At 45.7% G+C, this 21,531-nt stretch overlaps 1 protein-coding gene across 1 annotated transcript in view; it reads left to right on the top strand.

Annotated features, from left to right (window-relative positions):
- LOC112466992 (hemicentin-2-like) overlaps nucleotides 1–21,531 on the top strand; it is a 40,322-nt gene that overhangs the window by 6,562 nt on the left and 12,229 nt on the right. Inside the window, 20 exon segments of the mRNA XM_025035393.1 lie at nucleotides 3,601–3,756; nucleotides 5,757–6,193; nucleotides 6,523–6,779; nucleotides 6,965–7,277; nucleotides 8,461–8,748; nucleotides 9,087–9,380; nucleotides 11,210–11,530; nucleotides 11,896–12,180; nucleotides 12,468–12,778; nucleotides 12,781–12,904; nucleotides 12,982–13,302; nucleotides 13,660–13,950; nucleotides 14,319–14,609; nucleotides 14,878–15,168; nucleotides 15,737–16,103; nucleotides 16,377–16,702; nucleotides 17,061–17,426; nucleotides 17,916–18,203; nucleotides 18,663–18,944; nucleotides 19,874–20,161. Coding sequence (XP_024891161.1) covers nucleotides 3,601–3,756; nucleotides 5,757–6,193; nucleotides 6,523–6,779; nucleotides 6,965–7,277; nucleotides 8,461–8,748; nucleotides 9,087–9,380; nucleotides 11,210–11,530; nucleotides 11,896–12,180; nucleotides 12,468–12,778; nucleotides 12,781–12,904; nucleotides 12,982–13,302; nucleotides 13,660–13,950; nucleotides 14,319–14,609; nucleotides 14,878–15,168; nucleotides 15,737–16,103; nucleotides 16,377–16,702; nucleotides 17,061–17,426; nucleotides 17,916–18,203; nucleotides 18,663–18,944; nucleotides 19,874–20,161 — 5,897 coding nt within the window.

Below are 21,531 nucleotides of genomic sequence, written 5' to 3'. Positions count from 1 at the left end.
AGGTGGCGAACGGTGCCGTAATAAGTTTATTGTGCGATGCACAAGCATTCCCTGCTCCCGCGTTTAGGTCAGTTCACCGATGTGTTTAGCCTAACTTTGTCTTTATCTGTACTACACAGTTCTTATTTCATTTATTTAATCCATTTAATTTTAGTAGACTATTTAATAAACATTGCACGGCGGTGGTGCGTTTTGTCCAGATGTAGATATATTGTTTAAAAAAAAAAAATAAATTTTGTTTCCACATCAGAGCCAGCAGGTCGTGTGTCTCCAAAATTCCCGAAATCAGCAAAAATTGATTCATTCGAAGTAGCGAACGATGCCGTGATAAGTTTGTTGTGCGATGCACAGGCATTCCCTGCTCCCGCGTTTAGGTCAGTCCACTACTACATTTAATTAGCTTTGTCTATATCTGTACTACGTAGTTCTTATTCTCATCTTAATTTTAATAGATTATTTAATACAAAAAACATTGCACGGCGGTGGCGCGTTCTGTCTAGACGCAAATATATTATTTTAAGGGAAATAATTATTTACGCATTAGAGCCGGCAGGTCGAGTGTCTCCAAAATTCCCGAAAATGGCAAAGATCAATTCCTTCGAAGTGGCGAATGATGCCGAAATCAGTTTACTGTGCGATGCACAGGCATTCCCTGCTCCCGCATTTAGGTCAGTCCATGCATATTTCAATGTATTTTATCGACTTTTTTTTCATGAAACTTTCATTTTCTCAATCGATTTTAATAAAATCAAATTAAGTAAGAACTGTAGCACGGCGGTGGCGCGTTCTGTCCTGACGCAAATGTGTCATATGTCATAAGAAATAACAAAATTCACGCGCATTAGAGCCAGCAGGTCGTGTGGCCCCAAAATTTCCAAAAACGGCAAAGTCCAATTCCTTCGAAGTGACGAATGATGCCGAAATCAGTTTGTTGTGCGATGCTCAGGCATTCCCTGCTCCCGCATTTAGGTCAGTCCATCGACATATTTAATTAGCCAAAATATTTTCGTAGAAGCTTGCTGTGTTCTTGCCTATTCGATACCAGCTCTCGTAACGTTATCGTTCTGTAGAACCCGTAAACGGTGCCAAGCCTAGAGTCGCTTCCACGTCTAAATATGACGTTCTTGCAAGTGTCGTCGGAGCGGCTGTAACAATGTTATGCCCCGCGCAGGGACACCCTCTTCCAGCTTATAGGTATTTACAAATGTTACTATATACTATACTCTATAGCGGAAACTCCTCCGTTTCGTCAATTTTATTCGCGTTTAAAGAAAGATGCCTTTGACATAGCGTTCTTTCCTTGACAAAGGACAGCTTTGCTCGCTCAAGCGAGTGCATAAAATATCTCGACACGTTTTACTGCCTTATTGTTTATGTATCTAGAGCCAGTAACTGGCGCAGCACCGAAAGTGCCACCGACAGCTAAAATAACTGTCCTCTCGGTCGCGTCGCGAACTGCCATGGCAATGCTGTGTCAGGCTCAAGCGAATCCACTTCCGGTCTTCAGGTACGCGATGCGTAAGCGCGATGCAAATGTTGGCTGTTGATAAGAGTTTCCTCGGGATAAAAATTAAATAAAAGACACGGTACTACTTTCAAATGAAATTTATGTCCGTTGCAACTGTGCACGTGCAAAAAAAGTCATTTATTCGTAATTTTTTAAGAAAGGCTTTTCGAGAAAAAGAACCATTAGAAATATTGAATCTTTATAGATACTATTTATTTTTTAAAAGTTTTTATTATGAAAGTCAGGAAACAACGATATTCGCTTTCACTGAAATTAGAAGTGCATCTTGCCGATCGTGTACTAATATTAAATTGAGGCATATATGTGAAGATATCGATTGATTCCGCGGTAGGTGAACCTCTCGCCCTTTTCGTTTTTAGAACCGGTTGGAAGTAGTCCGCCTCGATTGCCGCCTAGATCTAAATTTGACGAAATGATGAAAAATGAAGGACAAGCGGTGACGTTGCTTTGCGAGGCTCAAGCCAGTCCGTCGCCTTTGTTCAGGTGAGCAAGATCGAACAATGTAACATAAATCGTCACTGGATTATCATAATTTGTTGAAAATCTATATATAAAATTATTTCAATTATTTCAATTCTTTTCTATTGATAATTATACCAGGTTCTTACAAAATCGGATTAAAGAAATTTATTAAGGGCAAGATATTGTAATGTAGTTCTTGAGAATGTAAAACAGTTATCAATCGTTATCTTCACATTTTACCATCTGCAAACCCACGTTCTGCGTCAACAATGCGCTTGATAACGACGACGATGACGATGATTATGGTAGCGTCGCGTTCCCTACTTTCCCCACTGTTTGCGCTATTGCAGAGCCGCGAGGCAGTGTACGTCCGAACGTACGAGACAAGGATGTGAACGGATTGAGGAGAGACATCCTAATCAAACAGACGGTCGGCCTACCTTGTCCTGTTCAGGGTTTCCCAGCACCTGCATTCAGGTACAAGCATTCACAAGTCGATTGACAAACCGCGATGCGAAATTGGAATCGTATATCAGGCAATTTCGAAATGTAGACAATGTTTGTGTATCTCATTTTATTTGAATTGCGATACAACTGCGGGAAGATCCAATTGAAGAAATGAGATAGATATCTTCTTTTACGCTAGTTCGTATTTTCGCACCGATCTCCTGCTTACAGAACCAACTGGCAATGTTGCGCCGCGCATTGCTGGTGAACGTTATGAGGGTTACAAATTAGTAGACGTACCAAAGACGGGTATGGCGGCCTTGGACTGCGCGACTCAGGGTTTTCCTGTCCCATTGACGAGGTATATTGGCAAAGATTTCTGAAATACCTTCTTTTCTGTGTTTTCTTCACGATGCTATTTCAGAGGGTACAAATAAAATCGCGCCACGATCGTCAGGCAAGAAGTTCGGATTTGAAGTTGTCCTGGCTATTGATGGTCAGGATATCGCGTTGAGCCATTCGCTTCAGGGATACCCTGTACCTCTAACAAGGTAGACTTTAGAGGTCTTTCTCCACGCGTGCCGATTTGTGTCTGTTTTTTACTCTGTTCTTCGTCATCGTCGTCGATAAAGCGAGTCATATTCCAGCAGATTAAAATACATAGAATGCCCATGTGGGAAAGTGTTCTCGATTAGCGATAGAGAGTGAAAGTCACTGATGGGCATAGTGCATTATTTCGTAAGTTAAGGAGTTCGTGAGTTAACAATTTCGCGAATTTGGAATTAAGCTAATAGTGAGTTTACATCCAACGTTTACCGCATAACGCTTGTGTTTGGCATTGGATTAAACGCAGTGTAAACTTTACGGAAATTTCTGAGGCATTACATTATATTATTTAGATACTGCTCAGATACGAGCGTCATGCAATAAACAATCGGACGTAAACGCATTGAATTCGAAATCGTTCACCATCTGGCAAGATTGGCATCATAGTCAGGTGAGTAGATTGCATGCGAAAATTCTATCGACTTAAGTCAGGACGAACGCAATGGCGATAGGGTATGTATATAATGAAACTTTTAGTCGCTTAAATTCAAACGTCGCGCAATTCCGGTTGCTGAGTGCAATTAAGAAATAGGATGAAATCGAAACGTTACGAAGAGACGAAGCTCTGACACTTTGGGCGATCTATTTATTTCAGAGCCGTCTGGTCGTACTGCCCCAAAGGCGACTGGCGACGGCCTTAAGTACCGCGGGGTAGAGGGCGAGTCTCTGGCGCTGGCGTGTGCGGCACAAGGCTTTCCTGCCCCGATAACTAGGTACACTCCTCCGTATAGATCTCTCTTCTCCCTGATTTGGATGTAGTCTCACGCTCCGCGGGGCACAGATCCTGTTATTCACTTTTAATATTTTCCATCCTTACCCTCTACCCCGTGTCGGGTGGCGGTACCGTAAGATTCGACAGGGGCAAGAAGAAAGAACGGACATGATTTTTTTTTTATAGAGAAATATAGGATAATATTGTAAAATCCAGAGAGGAAATATAGAAGAAATATTTTTAAGACCCGGTGCAGAACATGAGAAAAAGAGCGTAGAGAACGTAGAGAAGGAGGAGGAGAGGGGAAGAGAACGAGAGAGAGCGTAGATTAAAGCAGAACTTGGAAGAGGGGGTTGAAAGAAGCTGATGCTCTGGATTTTTGATGCGACGACTCAATAATTTCGATGGCCTTTCAATTCCGAGTGTAAACTAAACACGGTATTACATGAGTCAAACGTGATAGTGCTAATGACGAAAAATGTATATCCCTGATATCCGGGGCCAATCGGACGTGTTGGTTTTCAGTGCCAACTGGATCCTCCCCTCAACCCTCGAGATAGGTGACGGAAGCGCGACCTCGAAAAGGATGCGGGCCCTCTGCTCCCCCGGTATCCTCGGTGCTGATCCGGGTGGTCCGAGAGGGCGTCACCCGATCAATGGGGCGGTCAATGTTGCCCTACACCTGCACACCTCCAAATAAGTCCCACAATATTTGGCTGGTAAGTCCTTGCCACCTTCTCGTGCCTCCGTTCATCCGCTCGTGTTAATTCATTCCCCACCCTCTCTCTCTCTCTCACTTGTTCAAGAGATAAGATAAGGTAAAGAAGTGGATCGCTCGTTCATGTACACGTTGGGCGTGAGTGACTGAGGAGGATCGAGCCTTAACGTTTTTTCACGCCGTCCAATTGCACCATCGCCATTAAACGTACCGCCAGTTCACTACCACCTAATTTTTGCCTCCCTGCCCGACCCCGCCTTCCACTATCCGCCACCATTTGTGATTGTACATCCGACAATATCTCGCAACCCCCGTTTTACGGTTCTGGAATTGGCTAATCAATGCTGGTGAACGAATTTTCAAATGACTTTATATCGCGACACACATATATTGCTATGTGTGAGAGATATTGTTGCTTAGAGAAGTATGAAAATGACCCTGCACTAGCACCTGCCTTCAACCACCACGTAAAAAAATCCGCTGCTACGATCGCTTGATTACGTCATTTTATTGTGAATTATTGACGTTTCTTTTTTACACTTTTCCTGCTTAATCAGCGACGAGCGCCGCGCGCCGTTGCGAACAATCGCACATTACGAATCGATATCGAGTGTAATTGCTCGTACTTGCTTTTACGCTGCAATCGCCCCTCACCTTCTCCCTTAGGGACATTATCGTGCCGAGAATTGACACGCGAATACATATTCTTTTGCTTTTAATCTATTGTCGTCGCCATTGTCTTTATTCTTCTGTTGCGCCCCGCCTGCATCGCTTCTCGATCGTGAGGCTACAGTAGAAACGTCTTGTTTTATTCTTGAATTGTGATTTTGTTCTTGTATGAAATTATTTCGCGTGAGAGATGTAACACCGATAGATCGGTGGAAGAAACGGAAGGCCGTGCCCAGAGACGCCCAAAGCCCCGTGTATAGAATTTAAGGCATAGTAGCGTAGAATGGAGCAAACAGTGTTGTCTGTTATCGAACTTATAAAAATTCGTAGTTTTGTGTCTCATTTTTATTCTGCTACCTATACCTTTGTATAGGCCACTTATTATAATAAAAATTAAAAAAATACTCTTTTATAAAGTATTTTTTATATAAGAATTTCATATACAAGCAATTCACAAAAAAATTTACAAAATTAATATACATATATAATAATAATTGGTATATTCTTGTTCCATTTTGCGATATTTTGTATAAGCGAATGCATAAGGTACGGAACGAGCGGGTCTCGTTCCGGCATTGGCGCGAAAATCGGCAGTTTTTATCCTCTCATTTCAGATGGTACAAGTTCATTGAGGGCACGTCGAGGCGTCAGCCGGTCCAGCTGAATGAGCGCGTACGTCAGGTTAGCGGCACTCTGATCATCCGCGAGGCTCGAGTCGAAGATTCCGGCAAATATCTCTGCATCGTCAACAATTCCGTCGGCGGCGAAAGTGTGGAGACCGTTTTGACTGTTACGGCACCTCTTACCGCGGAAATCGAACCGAGTACGCAGACCATCGACTTTGGAAGACCAGCGACCTTCACCTGCACCGTCCAAGGCAATCCGATCAAAACTATCTCCTGGCTCAAGGATGGAAAGCCTCTTGGATTGGAAGATCGCGTGCTGAGGATTGAGAGTGTGAAGAAGGAAAACAAGGGAATGTATCAATGCTTCGTTAGAAATGATCAAGAAAGCGCGCAAGCAACGGCGGAATTAAAACTTGGTGGAAGATGTGAGTTTAATTTTTACGTCATTATTCCCCCCTCCCGCCGGGGGGGTTTAATTAAATTAGTAATAAGCATTTTCAATAATTATAACAATTTAATTAAAACTAATTTACTATATTTGTGAGTAATTCAATTTAAAATTAATATTAATTTCATGAGATAAAAACATTTCTTGAATTAACAAAAAAAATTTTTAATGCAATCACTGTAGTTTTTGTTAAATTAATATATTCGTAAATGGAATCACTAATTAAAAGAACTAGTGTCGCGAATGTAAAAGGTAACGCTATGATCGTCAACGGAATTATCTTTTTATCTCTTTGATTATCGACAGTCGAGCCCCCGCAGATCCGTCAAGCTTTCGCCGAAGAGACTCTTCAGCCGGGACCGAGCATGTTTTTGAAGTGTGTTGCCAGCGGGAATCCCACCCCCGAAATTACCTGGGAACTTGATGGAAAACGGTTGTCGAATACCGAGAGACTGCAAGTGGGACAATACGTGACGGTCAATGGTGATGTCGTGTCGCATCTGAATATTTCGAGCATTCATACCAATGATGGTGGTCTCTACAAGTGCATTGCTGCGTCAAAGGTTGGTTTTTGTTTTTTGATGAAAATATATAAAAATTTCTTATTTCAGCATCATTTACTAATTGTTAATATACAAACATATAATTTATTTATTTTATGTATAATTTTTTTTCTTTTTGCCAATAAATTTTTTTATAAATTTAAACCTTGCGAGAACTAAATATGCAATGCGTAATTTTGTTACAGGTTGGAGCTACCGAGCATTCTGCCCGTCTCAACGTTTATGGTTTGCCGTTCATTCGTCACATGGACAAGAAAGCCATCGTTGCTGGGGAAACTTTGCGTGTGACTTGTCCTGTTGCTGGTTACCCGATCGAAAGCATCGTCTGGGAACGAGACACCAGGGTCCTGCCAATCAACCGAAAGCAAAAGGTCTTCCCTAATGGTACACTTATCATCGAGAATATTGAACGAATGAGCGACCAGGCGATCTACACTTGCGTGGCACGCAATGCACAAGGTTACAGCGCACGTGGAACTTTGGAAGTTCAAGTCATGGGTAAGTTCGATATTTTGTTTTCTTAACATTCCTTCGTATAATATAATATTTAAATTTTATAACAAATATTAAATCTTTACTTTCTCTCTCTCTCATCAGTGTATTATAAAGTTCGGTAATATCTTAAAATTTAAAAAACTTTTGACATTTAAAAGAATTGAGTTTTAATGAAAAATTTGTCTAATGCTATGAAAATTTGAGTATAACAGAATATTTATGAATCAAAGAGAAATTTATTCTTTATTGTTAATATAATGATCGAATAATTCTATATATTTAGCATAAACAATATGCAGTAATATATGCAGTAATTAAAACTCGCAAAACGATTAATGAGTGTTCTATTTAGCAATTAATTGTCTACCAAATGTGTTTTCTCAATAATTTGGGAAACAAATGATATATTTATATTTACAGCCATCGGTTAACCGACCGATCAACGAGATAGATATTAATTTATTAATTATGACAATGTTAGAATAGCAAACGTTTATTTGCAGCATTCTCTTTACAGCGGATTGTCGTGTCTGTTATATAGCCGCCACTAAACTTTATTATGTCGCACCGTTCCATATTGGTTGTGATACCGAGCCGGAGGTACCGGCGAATTGTTTATTGAGGGTGTCGTTCACGCGTGTAGGGAACGTGTCGTAGATTCGAAAGGGTGCGACTGTAGGACGCGGGCACGGATTCGGAAACGCATACGAACGATCCTGTTGACGACCATTTGATAACGTAGAGCAAACGTACGTCGATCCACAAAGAAGATACGCATTCGTGGAAAGTCTGGGAGTTGGTATGGCGGTGGCCGATTGAATCGTTCAGTAAGAAAATTCTGATGCGCTTGTTTTCAATTCAGATCTCTTCTCCTATCGCGCGACCGTCTCGCAACAAATGTCATGTGTCCGTGCGTGTTATATAGGCATTGTTTCATGCTGAGAAAAGATATCAAGTTTTCCCGCGGCAATTAATATCGAATTTACATATCTAGGATAAAATCAGACTTCTGCATATAATTGAGAAAGAAAATTATACGACTTCAATGCGAAAGTCGCACAGTTTAGAATAGTTTCCGCTGAAGCTCGAGATTGAACGTAACATGTCTATGATATCCACGAGCGTGGCACATTGACGCAGGACGCGTATAATCGTATACATCCATACATCGCTCCTCCATCTTCAGTGCCGCCGGTCGTTCAGGAGTTCGCGTTCACGAAGCTACCGATGAACGCCGGGGAATTTGCGAATCTGCAGTGTATCGTGTCGAGCGGCGACCTGCCATTGAACATACGTTGGAGCTATCCCGGAGAAGAGATGGGCGGTTCCTCCGGCGTACTCGCGAAGAAGGTCGCGGATCGCGTTAGCATGCTTATGATCTCGGTCATCACCGCGAGACACGCGGGGGAGTACGTTTGTACCGCCGAAAACGCGGCTGGAACGGCGTCCCACTCGACCGTCCTCACCGTCAATGGTTCGGGATTATCTGTTCCTAGAGAACACAGTCTTTTTCATTCTTCAGTTGCGTTTTGTCACCTTCTATCTCGTCCCTTGCACAGATCCTGCAAACGGCACCATAGTTGTTTCTCCCCCCCCCCCCCTCGTTTGACACGCCTCCTCCGCGTCGATGTTGTTAAATCCTTCGCCTACTTTTGAATCCTCCGAAAGCTTTAATGCGACCATTCGATGGGTAGTTGACTAACGCACAGGTGTCTGCTAGAGTCACCACCGAGAGTAATCCGTGATTTCGCAGACGCCGCTGCATCCTTTTCGGTAATGAAGCATGATCTTTTATTTGACGACACTCTTTAGTCGGGCCGCAGCTTCTACCAATCGCTTTCAATGCCGAGATCGCCAATTGGGGAGACTCCGTGTCCGTGCCCTGCTCGATCCTGAAGGGCGACATGCCCATGGACATATCGTGGTCGTTTGACGGCGTGCCGATCGACACGTCGAAAGACACGGGTATCACGATCACCAAAATCAGCAAGCACTTGAGCACCCTCAGCATCGACGGCGTCTCGGCACGCCACGCTGGAGAGTACGCCTGTTCCGCGTCGAATCTAGCTGGTTCCGTCAGTCGATCGACGACTTTGACTGTCAACGGTATGACCCTAATCCTCTCCGCACGGTTCCCGTTACAATAGGCTCTTTGTATATAATTATCGACACGAACCTGAAGTACCCCTATCCATCGAGTCACCCACCAGTCCTTGTTGAAAGATCTTTTGACGTAACGAGATACATATTCCACCGCCATACCAACTTCATTTAGCAGTCTACGTCACATTTGACTGAAACGGACGTCGTAATCGAGATACGTAAAGACGCTTCCGATTGACGCGATTAGGGGATTCCCGATATGTCGCATCACGAATCGATACTTGCTCCTTCTTGTCTCGTTTCTCCTAGTCGCTCTTTCCAGTTGCCCCGCAAATACTGCCTTTCGCTTTCGGGGATGAGCCGGCCAGCTGGGGCGAGCTGGTCTCAGTCACCTGTTCCGTCACGAAGGGCGATCAGCCTATCGAAATAACTTGGACTTTTAACGGAACACCGATTGACAGTCGCGACTCCGACGTAGTAGTAGCCAGCACGAACCGAAAGAACAGCGTCTTAACTATCGAATCAGTCGCGGCCCGACACGCCGGCGATTATACCTGTACTGCGTCCAATCGCGTTGGTGCCACGACACATACGGCTCATCTGGCTGTAAACGGTACATGCAATCGATTTTCACGGAAGAAATGAATGTTCGTCCCATCTCTATCATGCATCTTCCTCATTTTCCTGAAGCATCGTTTAAGCGACCGATTATCGTAGCTGATCACTAAACACTTATGAACACAAATATCCATTTTTTTATTCTATTAATTAAATAATAATTTTTTTCTGTTACAAATATTACTAACAATTTAATAATATTAAAATTCTACTGACATTTTTATTTCTTCTTTTTCTTTTGTTAACAAACATGTACAAAATATTTTTGACTCACATAACATTCACTTATACACGAACGTACCATTTTTTTTATCCTTTCACTCTTTCACATTTTCTGTCTCTCGTTATATCCTTCCATCTGTGCTGCCGTGTCGTTCACGCAGTCGCGCCACAGATCCTTCAGTTTTCCTTCGGCGACGATCCTCTCAACTCCGGCGAGATGCTGTCGGTCTCTTGCACGATCGTCAAGGGCGACTTTCCCGTAAAATTGATGTGGACCTTCGACGACATCCCGATCGACTCGAGTCGGCCGGACGTTAATATCGTGACCAATAAGAGGGTCAGCTTCTTGAGCATCGACAGCGTGGCGGCGAGACATGCCGGAAGATACAAATGTACTGCGACCAATGCCGCCGGATCCGACAGTCACACCGCTGTACTCTCGGTGAACGGTACCGCGCTCGTATATGTAAAAAAGAATCTTACTGCCTTACACCTGTATATATATACAGTTTCGTTATCCTTTTGTAACTTCTTGTGTCTCCGCAGTAATATATTAATTGAGTAATCACCGCTCTTCGCGCTCACTGTCGTCGTCAAAACGATAATCCTGCACAACGTAAAGCACTCCTACAGCAGCGAGATTATCGTCAGAGACGACGATATACGGTCTATCCCGCAGTGACAGCGAAACGATGGCCCATGTATCTTTTTCTTTCTTTTCCTTTCTTTCGTTCTCTTTTTATTTGAGTCTTTTCCCGTATCGCTTTATATAATGTATCGTTACAATGTTGTTCGATGTCCTCTATTGAAGTGTCGTATCCTTATCCTTCCCCGATCTTCCCTCTGAAGATTCAGAAGTACTGTTTTATGAGTCGTCCAATTTGATTCTGAATTTAACTCGGCAATATCTCCCGTTACCTTGCCGCGAGTGTTCAAGTGCCACTCCGGAAGCTCCCACGTGTGATTCACGAGTGTGCCCTTCGCGGTTACAGTCGCACCGCAACTGGCGCCTTTCACCTTCGGTGACGAAGCCGCCAATGCGGGAGAGATGGCGACCGTTCAATGCGCCGTGATAAAAGGCGACCTGCCTATCGATATAATCTGGTCGTTTAACGGGCGTGTGATCGACATCGCGAATGGCGCATTCGACGAGCACAATTACGACAATCCCGACATAGTGATAAGCAGGAGTAGCAAACGGGCCAGCCAACTGACGATCGAATCGGTAGCCGCAAGACACGCGGGCGAGTACTCGTGCACTGCGAGCAACACGGCCGGGACCGCTACCCACTCTTCGGTACTTTCGGTAAACGGTACGCTTATCCAGTTTGAATCAATGACGGTTGGGTGGTTGGTTGGACGCACGAAATACCGGGTTATGCTTCTCTTAGCGCTTTGTGGCACCCAGGAAAGATTGCGTGTACGGTAATGCGCCGCAGCTCTGAGATGTAACTGATAACAATCGGTAGTTGAGTAGAAAATGTCAATGAGATATCAATAGTATTCCTTTGTTGGTTTTTCTCTATCGGCAAGCTCTCAAGCAAATTGCAACTTCAAAAAAGAACTCGTGAAAGACCCGGAAGGTTGAGATTTTTTACGTTTTCGAGCTCTTTCTCACGTGTTATCCCTTGTCCTGTTTCCGGTTCAGTGTGAAATAGCTTTTCTGTGATCTTGACAGTACCGCCGCGCATCGCCCCTTTCGAAATGGCCGACAAGGCGGTGAATTGGGGTGACTCCGTCTCGGCGGTCTGTACGGTGGTGAACGGCGACACCCCGTTAGAGATTACGTGGGCGTTAAACGGAATGCCTATCGAGGAGAATCATCGAATATCCGTGACCACTACCAAGAGGAACAGCCTGCTGTCCATAGATTCTGCGAGCCCGAGTCACGCGGGCGCTTACACTTGCGTTGCCTCCAATGCTGCCGGCGCAACCACTTATTCCGCGGAGTTGACAGTCAACGGTATCTACGATAATCGTTAGACAAAAATGTTGGTCTTGAAATCGCTCTCTTCCCTCTTATTCTCCTCTTCCATTCCTCCCCGATCGAAACTCGCGTGCATAATCGCAACGTCTAATGGAAAGAGTTAACGGCAACAACGGCGGCTATATTCTGACAACTCTATTCATTTCCTCTTCCTCTTCAAGTCTTTCTCTAATCTCGCCGCGTCAGGCAATTACGTTGTCAAGAAGATTGACGGTTTACACAAAAAAAGAGAGAGGGGAAAAAACACGTAGAACCCGTTGCAGTCGCACCGCAAATCGCACCGTTCGCTATCGCCGAGGAGCCAGCCAACTGGGGCGATTCTATTTCCGTGGTGTGCGCCATCCTCAAGGGTGATTTACCGATTGAGATCACGTGGGCGTTAAACGGCGAGCCGATCCGGCCAGAACGTTCGGACGTTAATATCTTGGCGACGACGCGGAAGAATAGCATCCTCAGCATCGAGTCCGTGGCCGCGAGACACGCAGGAGAATACACGTGCTCGGCGTCGAATAAAGCCGGAGCGACCAGTTATTCAGCGACTTTAGCTGTGAACGGTACATCTCGTCTGAGAGATTCCCTACGCATTATATCACTTTATTTCTCTTTACATCCTATCATCGTTCATTATCCGTCATTATTCTCCCTCCCCCCCTTCTAAAATCGTCGTCGATGGTCAATCGCGGTCTTCAAGGCGTTATCAGATCGTAAAGACGCGTGTTATTGTACTCGTGATTGTCAATGTTACGTCGGCAGTCAATGTTACGTTCGCAGTAGATTATCGCTACACGATCGGTCATTTGTCCACTTTAGTTGCTCCGGAGATAGCGCCTTTCGTACTCAGTGAGAAGCCGGCGAATTGGGGAGAGACAGTCACCGCGACGTGCACCATTTTGAAGGGAGACCAACCGATACAGATCGAGTGGGCGCACAACGGCCAGCCGATCTCTCATGATTTTTCCGATATAGCGATCGTCACCAGCAAACGCGTGAGCCTACTCACGATCGACGCCGTTACGGCTAGCCACGCCGGAGAATACACTTGCGTAGCCACTAACGCTGCTGGTGGGACGAGCTATTCCGCTTCCTTAGCCGTCAATGGTACCATATGACGTTCTTCGAAGTTATTATTAATTCTACAGTGCATGTATGAGTCGTCCACTCATGTAGCTTGCAAACTGATACTATTCACAGTATTCACACCCTCATTCCCAAGAGGTCCTCAGCCATCACGTCCCTTCACATTCTCAGGTCTGACGAAAGTGACAGGCTGTGCTCATGACATCGCAAGATGAAGAGAGAGATTCAAGTATACATGTCATAGATGTTTCTATCTATTACAATTGTATTAAGCTTCGTGATATGGTATTAAATATGAATCTGGCGAGAAACGCGCGCGACATTTAAAGTTTGACGAAAGCAGAATAGGGCTATAATTAAGACACACACGTCCTCTAGTTGCCCCCGAAATCATGCCGTTTGTGATCGGCGAGGAACCGGCGAATTGGGGTGACACCATTACCGTAACTTGCACGGTATTGAAAGGCGATCACCCGATCCAGATCGAGTGGGCACTCAACGGCGAGGCAATTTCTCGAGATCATCCCGACATATCGATAGTTAGTACCAGCAAGCGCGTCAGTCTGCTTACGATCGATGCCGTGACAGCGCGCCACGTCGGGGAATACACCTGCACGGCTAGCAACGTTGCTGGTGGAACGAGTTATTCCGCATCACTGGCCGTGAACGGTATAAAGGTCTTTCCACGTCTTGTGTTTCGCGTAGCTTTTCTCGCCCTATCGTGCATGTGCAGAACGGTACATCACTCCCCACGATTTCCTTCAATCCCTTTCTTTCGTGCGAAAGCACGAAAAAGAATATTACCAATTTGATGCTGATCAAATCTCGTCGACAATCCTTCCCTCCTATTTCAGCGATATTAGGAACAATTCAGGCTCGTCGTGGAAAGAATTGATTCTACGAGCAGGATTGCGATGCTTCTCTCCAATCTATTAATTATTATAAGTCCAATATTTAATATCTTTATTACGTTAAATAAAATTAAATCTGTCGGTTGTGGAATTTATCTCTGACTGTTTGTTATTATAATATTATAGTTGCGCCGCACATAGGGCCTTTCGCGATCAGTGACGGACCGGCGAATTGGGGTGACATGGTTTCAGCAACGTGTTCCATTATGAAAGGCGATTTTCCCGTAAAGATCGTTTGGACGTTTAATGGCAAACCGATTAGCATGCACGACTCGGATATTACGATTACGAATATAAATAAACATATGAGTGCTCTCAGCATCGAATCCGTGGCCGCGAGACACGCGGGCGAGTACACGTGCGTAGCTACGAACAGAGCCGGCAACGTCAGCCACTCGACCATCCTCGTTGTCAACGGTACCTATACATATCTCCAGAAGCACACATGCACGTCAGCTAAACGTCGTACAGCACTTGCCTAATCCATCACTGCGATTCATAGTTCATCATAAACCCGCTCATCGCATTGTCTTAATCTCATGAATACGACCCTTGTTCCTAATCGCTCGTGATCGCTCCCGACGACTGTTTCGCGAGGACCGTAAAGACCATGAGAATCGCGAAGGGGGATTTCACCGACGGAGATTATTTTACCGTGTTTCTCACGCGCGATCCGCGATCGCAGTTGCTCCGCAGATCTTCCCGTTCACGTTCGGCGACGAGCCGGTAAACTCGGGCGAGGCGATCTCTGCGACCTGCTCCATTCTCAAGGGTGACTTCCCGATGGACATTACCTGGGCGTTCAACGGCGAGCCGATATCCGCCGAGAGTACAGATCAGTTCTCTATCACGAAGGGCAAACGCCTCAGCGTCCTGTCGATCGATGCTGTCGCGGCTAGACACGCCGGCGAGTACACTTGCACCGCGTCGAACAAAGCCGGAGCCTCCAGCCATACGGCCGCTCTAGCCGTGAACGGTAACACCGCGCGCATGTATACACGAGCATATACGCGACAACGTCTCTTCCTTCGCCGGGCGAAGACAAAACCGTCCCTCCTTTTCATTATCCCTTTCAACCTCTTCAACTCGCGCTCACAGTCTTTTCAACGTTCCCTTCACACTTCGTCGAATACGGGGAGTACGATGAGGACGCGTCTATCTGTCTCGTCTGGCCTTATCGCGCATTCGCGATAACCGCGGAGATTTTGCGCTCCGCTATTCTATTACGTTGTGTAGGCTCGAAGCAACGGCATTACAAATATTCTCTCACTGAGCTTGACTATCTTTATATCTTTCTCGAACTTTAAACTATTATTTATCGTATTATTTGTATATAAATATACTGGAAGAGCGTAAATTAATAACGAAACAAATATAAAAAAATGTGAATTAGATCACGCGCGAAAACGTTTTTCCATATAACATCTTTCAATAGGCATCTTTGAGACGGTTTTTCTCGTGTACTGGTGTACAGTTACTAGGTGTTCGAACTCGATGGGTTTGTCTGTGAATAGGTTTATCATACTTTGGAAAATCGTTTTCAGTCGCCCCGCAGATAGCACCGTTCTCGATCAGCGACGAGCCCGCGAATTGGGGCGAGGCGGTCTCGTCGGTCTGCACGGTCGTGAAGGGAGACTTGCCGATCGAAGTGTCGTGGGCGTTGAACGGCGAACCTATCACCAAGGAGAATTACGGAGATATATCGATATCGAGCACCAACAAGCGAGTCAGTCTAATGACAATCGAGGCCGCGAGCCCGAGACACGCCGGGGAGTACACTTGCACAGCCTCGAATGCTGCCGGAGCGACGAGTTACTCCGCCACCTTGGCTGTGAACGGTACTGGCAATTGCAATTGCATGAAGTGCCTCGCTACGATTGAGACATTGAGTTTGGAATTCTGCCTGCAAAAATAACTTAGACGAAACTGCCCCTCCTACCCTCGCGTAACAGCGATAACACGATTAACACGGCACCCCTTTAAAACTGTCCCGTCGCGTGAGGTATAATTGATAACGTACGAACACGAAGATTTAATAAAGACACGATAGCTAAGATTATTAGGGAAGCGATGGAAACGTTGAAAGCGGGGTACGTTTGCTCGACGATGCATATTATAATTATATTCCAGATTCTACGAATTTGGTTGATTAAAACAAAGGGTTTATATATATTTTATATATACAGTTATTGATCACTTTCCGCGATTGTTTTCAGTCGCTCCGCAAATCGCTCCATTTTCTATCAGTGAAGAACCGGCAAATTGGGGCGAGCAAGTCTCCGCAGTGTGTAGCATTTTGAAGGGTGACCTACCGATCGAAATACGATGGAGCCTCAATGGCGAAATTATTACGCGTCTCACTCATCCAGACGTGATAATCACGAATACCGGGAAAAAGACATCCGTCCTGACCATTGAATCTGTGACTGCCCGTCATGCTGGCGAATATAGCTGCGTCGCGAGCAATCTGGTTGGATCTGTCAGCCGTTCCGCCGCTTTATCGGTTAATGGTATTTAAAAAAAAAGCCGCATGTCAAGACGTAGTGTCATTGCCAGCACTTTATTCCCGCAAAGTATTTTGAAATCTATCCTTCCCAGCAACATATTCAAATCGCTAAAGCTATCGGTACCAGAATCTCTCCTTGGATATCGATCCATATCTTGAAAAACCTAAGCAAACCTTCAATTTTATTCCCCTCGTATCTTACGTTTCAAATAAAAATCGCAAAAGCTGATCGTTCCTCATGTTTTTCGATTTTCAAGGCTAGGAAATCCAAGTGTGTATTCATCGGATTTCGCAGAAATATTATACGTGATTTTCTCATCTTTCTCGAGCCGTTATGCTTTATCTTCTTGTTCGTATCGCAGTCTCCCCACAGATAGCACCGATCTCCTTCGGCGAGAATCCCGTTAACGCCGGAGACTTGGTGTCGGAGCAATGCGTGGTGACCAAAGGCGATTTTCCTCTGGAGATCACGTGGACCTTCGACGGCCGTTCCATACAATCTTATCATGGTGACGTGATCGTGTCCGATACCGGAAAGCGCGTCAAACAACTGACCATCGAATCGGTAGCTGCGCGACACGCCGGGGAGTATACCTGCGTTGCTTCGAACGCGGCTGGATCGGTCTCCCATTCGGCCATTTTGGACGTGAATGGTACACCTTTCGATAAGTCTATGGCCGCGATTCGCATTTCTGTATTTAGTCATCTTTTATCCGAATTTACTCCCTCTATCTGATTTATCCACCCCTCGAGGTCTCGTTCCCGTTTTATATTTTTATCCCACGTCGTTATTTTTCTTTGAGTTTCTTCGCTTTTCATATTATACTCGTAGCACGACGTGTCTGTGTTCTCTAGAGCCCGTCACTGTCACTTTAGCCACCGAATGTTGTTATTGAACGTGACATTTTTTCTCAATTCCCTTGGTTACACATGCCTGTTTTCTCTTTTGATTTTATTGTTAATTAGCATCGCGAAACATACAGTGTCATACAAATACAAGAACGACACGCTCGCCATAACACGGATCATAAAGCGGAAGCAAGAAGAAACGAAGAGAGGACGAAAGAAGCGAGGACGTTTCGCGAAATAATACGACTTCCCGTCGTCGATTTGATAATCGCGCTACTCCGCCTGTGCTGATCTAGCCCTGCGGCTTCAAGACACACACGCTCTCTTTTTCTGTCTCTCTCCTTTTCTGATCTCTTTCTCTCTTCCAGTCATTCCGAAATTATTGCCATTCTCGTTCGGCGAGGAGCCGCTTAACTCGGGTCAGGTAGTAACGGTACCGTGCGCAGTGGTCGAGGGCGATCCACCCTTGCAGCTCCGTTGGACCTTAAACGGTCATGCGATCTCGCCGCATTCCGGAATCTCGATCGTGGATCTGGGCGGACGCGGCGCCATACTGAGCATAGGATCCGTCCAGGCGACCCATGCTGGAACGTACACGTGTGTCGCGGAAAACCTTGCCGGCAGACACGAGCTCTCGGCCGATCTCATTGTGAACGGTGCATACTGATCCTCAAGAATCTACTTCGATATTTCGTTGACTCCTGCAAATTCTCCTCCCCTCCCCCCTCATCCAAGCAGCTTCCTCATCCGTCATCCTAAACTGCCGCTTCTTCCCGTAGACACTCGTTTGATCAAAATCGATTTTTTTCCCTCAGATGTCCGTCGCGCTCTTACCGATTCCTGTGCGATAAAGTTTTTAGGTTGCGATCGTTATTTTTGCGGATGCGGCCAGACACGAGAGCAGGCTGTTACGAGATTATGGGAATTATCACCGGGCTAATCGTGCCCGGTGATATCGCGTCTTAGATCTCACGCAGCGTAGATTCGCCTCGATAACCGGGACGTTTATTCTCGCCCGCGTGTCTCTCTCTTTCTCTCTCTCTCTCATTCTCTTTCTCTTTGTCTATTATTGCCTGTTGTCTCTAGTTTCTGTTCCGTTCTCTATCTCCCGGCAGTCGCTCCACATCTGCAGCCGTTCGCGTTCGACGAGGCCAACTCCGGCGATCTGATAATCGTCCATTGCGCGGTCGTGAAGGGGGACACGCCGATTTCGCTCAAGTGGTTGTTCGAGGGTCGCCATTTAGAGGTAGGCGACGGAGTGGGTATCACCGCGTTGGGGGATAGAGTCTCGGCCCTGACGATACCCGCTGTTAGGGGCGAGCACGCCGGGGAGTATGCTTGCGTCGCCGATAATCCAGCGGGCAGTGCTCGGCACAGCGCCCATCTGAAAGTGAACGGTACAGAGAAAACGAACACACGATCACAAAAGCATCCAGTAAAACAGAGAACAAAATATAAAAAAAAATATATATATATATATACTTATATTTTCTTTAACACAAAGCGAAACCGCGCGGCATGATGATGGTGTTTAACGGGCGTACGCGTAGTGAGAGTACCACCGTTTTGTATGCGTGTTACTATTTGAGCGGAAAGCAGTGGTACGTTTACCCTTTTATTCGGTTGTAGATTTTTATATATTATATTTATATCTATCAGTAGAGCGTCTCAATATGTTAGATTTACGACCCTTGCTGCCGCTTAACGTACGTCGTAAAAATCTCCAATCTGTCTGTCCTAACTGTTGTGATGATATTATTATTACGAGATATGTGTGTCTGGAAATCTGCATTGCTCGACGCATACTCCTCCCTTCTATCTATAGAGAGTTGTCTTCCTTGTAACGAGGTTAAACCGTTTAGCTGATTCGCATAGGCGAGAGAGTAGTTTGCGCCCACGACTTGTTTGAATCGAGGTACGAGGCGTCGATTACTACGAGATGAGCCGTACTCCCGTTCTCTCCCGGCCCAGAACTGTCTCTCATTCTCTGTCACTCCGCATCCCTTCTCTCATCTCGATAGCTCGGTTCCCGAAGTGTGTTATCTCATCAGTCGATTCAATCGAAGGGCTGCCAGTCTCGATTATTCCGCATGTAATTAGTTTAGAGCCATCGATTATTTGTCGTGCAATCTACGGGGAATAACAGCACGCCGGATACAAGTGAGAGGCAACGTTAGATTCTTGGACAGAAGAGCGTATTATAGAAAAACGAAACACGCAGACGACGACAGACGATCGACACGATCGTTCGCGTCGATCGACGATCGAGGGAACCGGAAATGAGGATCGTTACGGGAGCATGGATCTATCTGCCGTTCCGTTGCAGTCCTGCCGCGGATCAGTCCGTTCGATTTTGGAGACCGACCGATCTATGCCGGGCAGGCCGCCCAATTGGCATGCATGGTGCCGATAGGCGACACGCCGATCGAGATCGCCTGGACCCACGAGGGCGAAGCGTTGTCGCAGTTCATGGGATTCAGCGTCGGGAAACTCGGCCCACGGACGAGTATACTACTGATCGAGCCGGTAACACCGGAGCACGGCGGACGTTACGCGTGTGTCGCTAGTAATCCCTCGGGCAGGGTGATCCACGAGGCAACCTTACGAGTCCACGGTTAGGTCCAGAGTAAAAAACGGAGCACTGAGAATGACATGACGTTGATAATTGATAATGATGGTTGAGCGAAGTTTCGGAATGATAAAAAAAAAAAAAAAAAAGAAACGCGGCCGCGCAGGTCCCGCGCGAGTATTTGAGTGCAGGCTTGATTGGTTGCATCTTATTCATCGTTGCTGTGACGCTGATCGTGTGTTTTTTCCCCCTGTTGGCGAAAGCTTTCTGGAATTTCAGTTGGTTGGAGCTCGCGCTCAGCCCAACTTGTACACAGAGCGTTGCTTTCGTCGCCGGTGACGACCTCCTCGCGCGTACACTCTTTCTCTCGCTGTCTTGCCACTTTCTTTTCACACTTTCTATCTCTGTTTCTTTCTCTCTCTCTCTCTCTTTTTCTATCTTTATCTATATTTACTTCTCACTGCTGTAATTTCCTCTTTACTATGTATCCGCCGGTCTTTCGAGTGAGCGAACGAGCAATCAATCCGAATTCCTTTGCGCTCCGAGAAACGATAGCTTTTGCCGAGCCGTTGGTCTTTCCTCGTTTATTTTTTACCGCCTCGTTATCTTGCCCTCATCGTCAGCCGCTCTTCTGCGACTTTTTTACGTTGGCTTCGATCATCCCTGCGGCAAAGTAACGCGACGCTCAGGATGTACCTTCCCTTCGCACGCGAATCTCATCGCGTTTCTACATCCTTCACGAACGCGTTCGCCGTTCCCGTAGCACAGACGATCTAAATATGCCACTTTTTTTGCGATCGCAGGATTGCGTAGGTCTCACATGCAAGTTGCATAATTATCCGTCTCGTGTACGTTCGAGTGTCGATTTATACCTCACCGTACCCCCCATTCGCGCTAAAACGCGTCCTTGTACTAAGATGACCGACCGACCATCCAACCACATCTCAGAATTCATCTCCCATGATGAATTCATCACAGCCCTATATCCACGAATGAATTCCCCCAAACACGCCCCCTCCTCGCCCCTCCTCGCCATCACCTCTCACCACACATCTTGCCTTGTTCATTTTGTAGACGCGTGTGTAGCGTAGTGTAGACACTTAATATGCATGGGTTTATACATGAACGAGCGTAATCGAGTATTATTCGTAAACGCGGTACAGCATGATGCACCGTGCTCGAGTACAAATTCGATAGCGCTTCGTGCATGCTCGTCGTTGGGCTCCTTCAGAGCTGAAGCCGTAGTCTCTCTTTCCGCATGCGTCTCCTCTCTTTTCACTTTCTATCTATCTCTCTTTCTCTCTCTCTCTTTCTGTTCCATGCATTAGATACCCGCATAATCATTTCAGAATCCCGCATGCCGTACATTCTATTCATCGCAGTAGCAGGAGCGTGTCGCGTTTTGTTCTGCATGC

This window comes from Temnothorax curvispinosus, unplaced genomic scaffold, assembly GCF_003070985.1.
Source record: "Temnothorax curvispinosus isolate PA1 unplaced genomic scaffold, ASM307098v1 QBEX01016800.1, whole genome shotgun sequence".
Taxonomy (NCBI): Eukaryota; Metazoa; Arthropoda; class Insecta; order Hymenoptera; family Formicidae; genus Temnothorax; species Temnothorax curvispinosus.
Note: the sequence above shows the minus strand (reverse complement) of the source record. Positions and strands in the feature narration are given on the sequence as shown.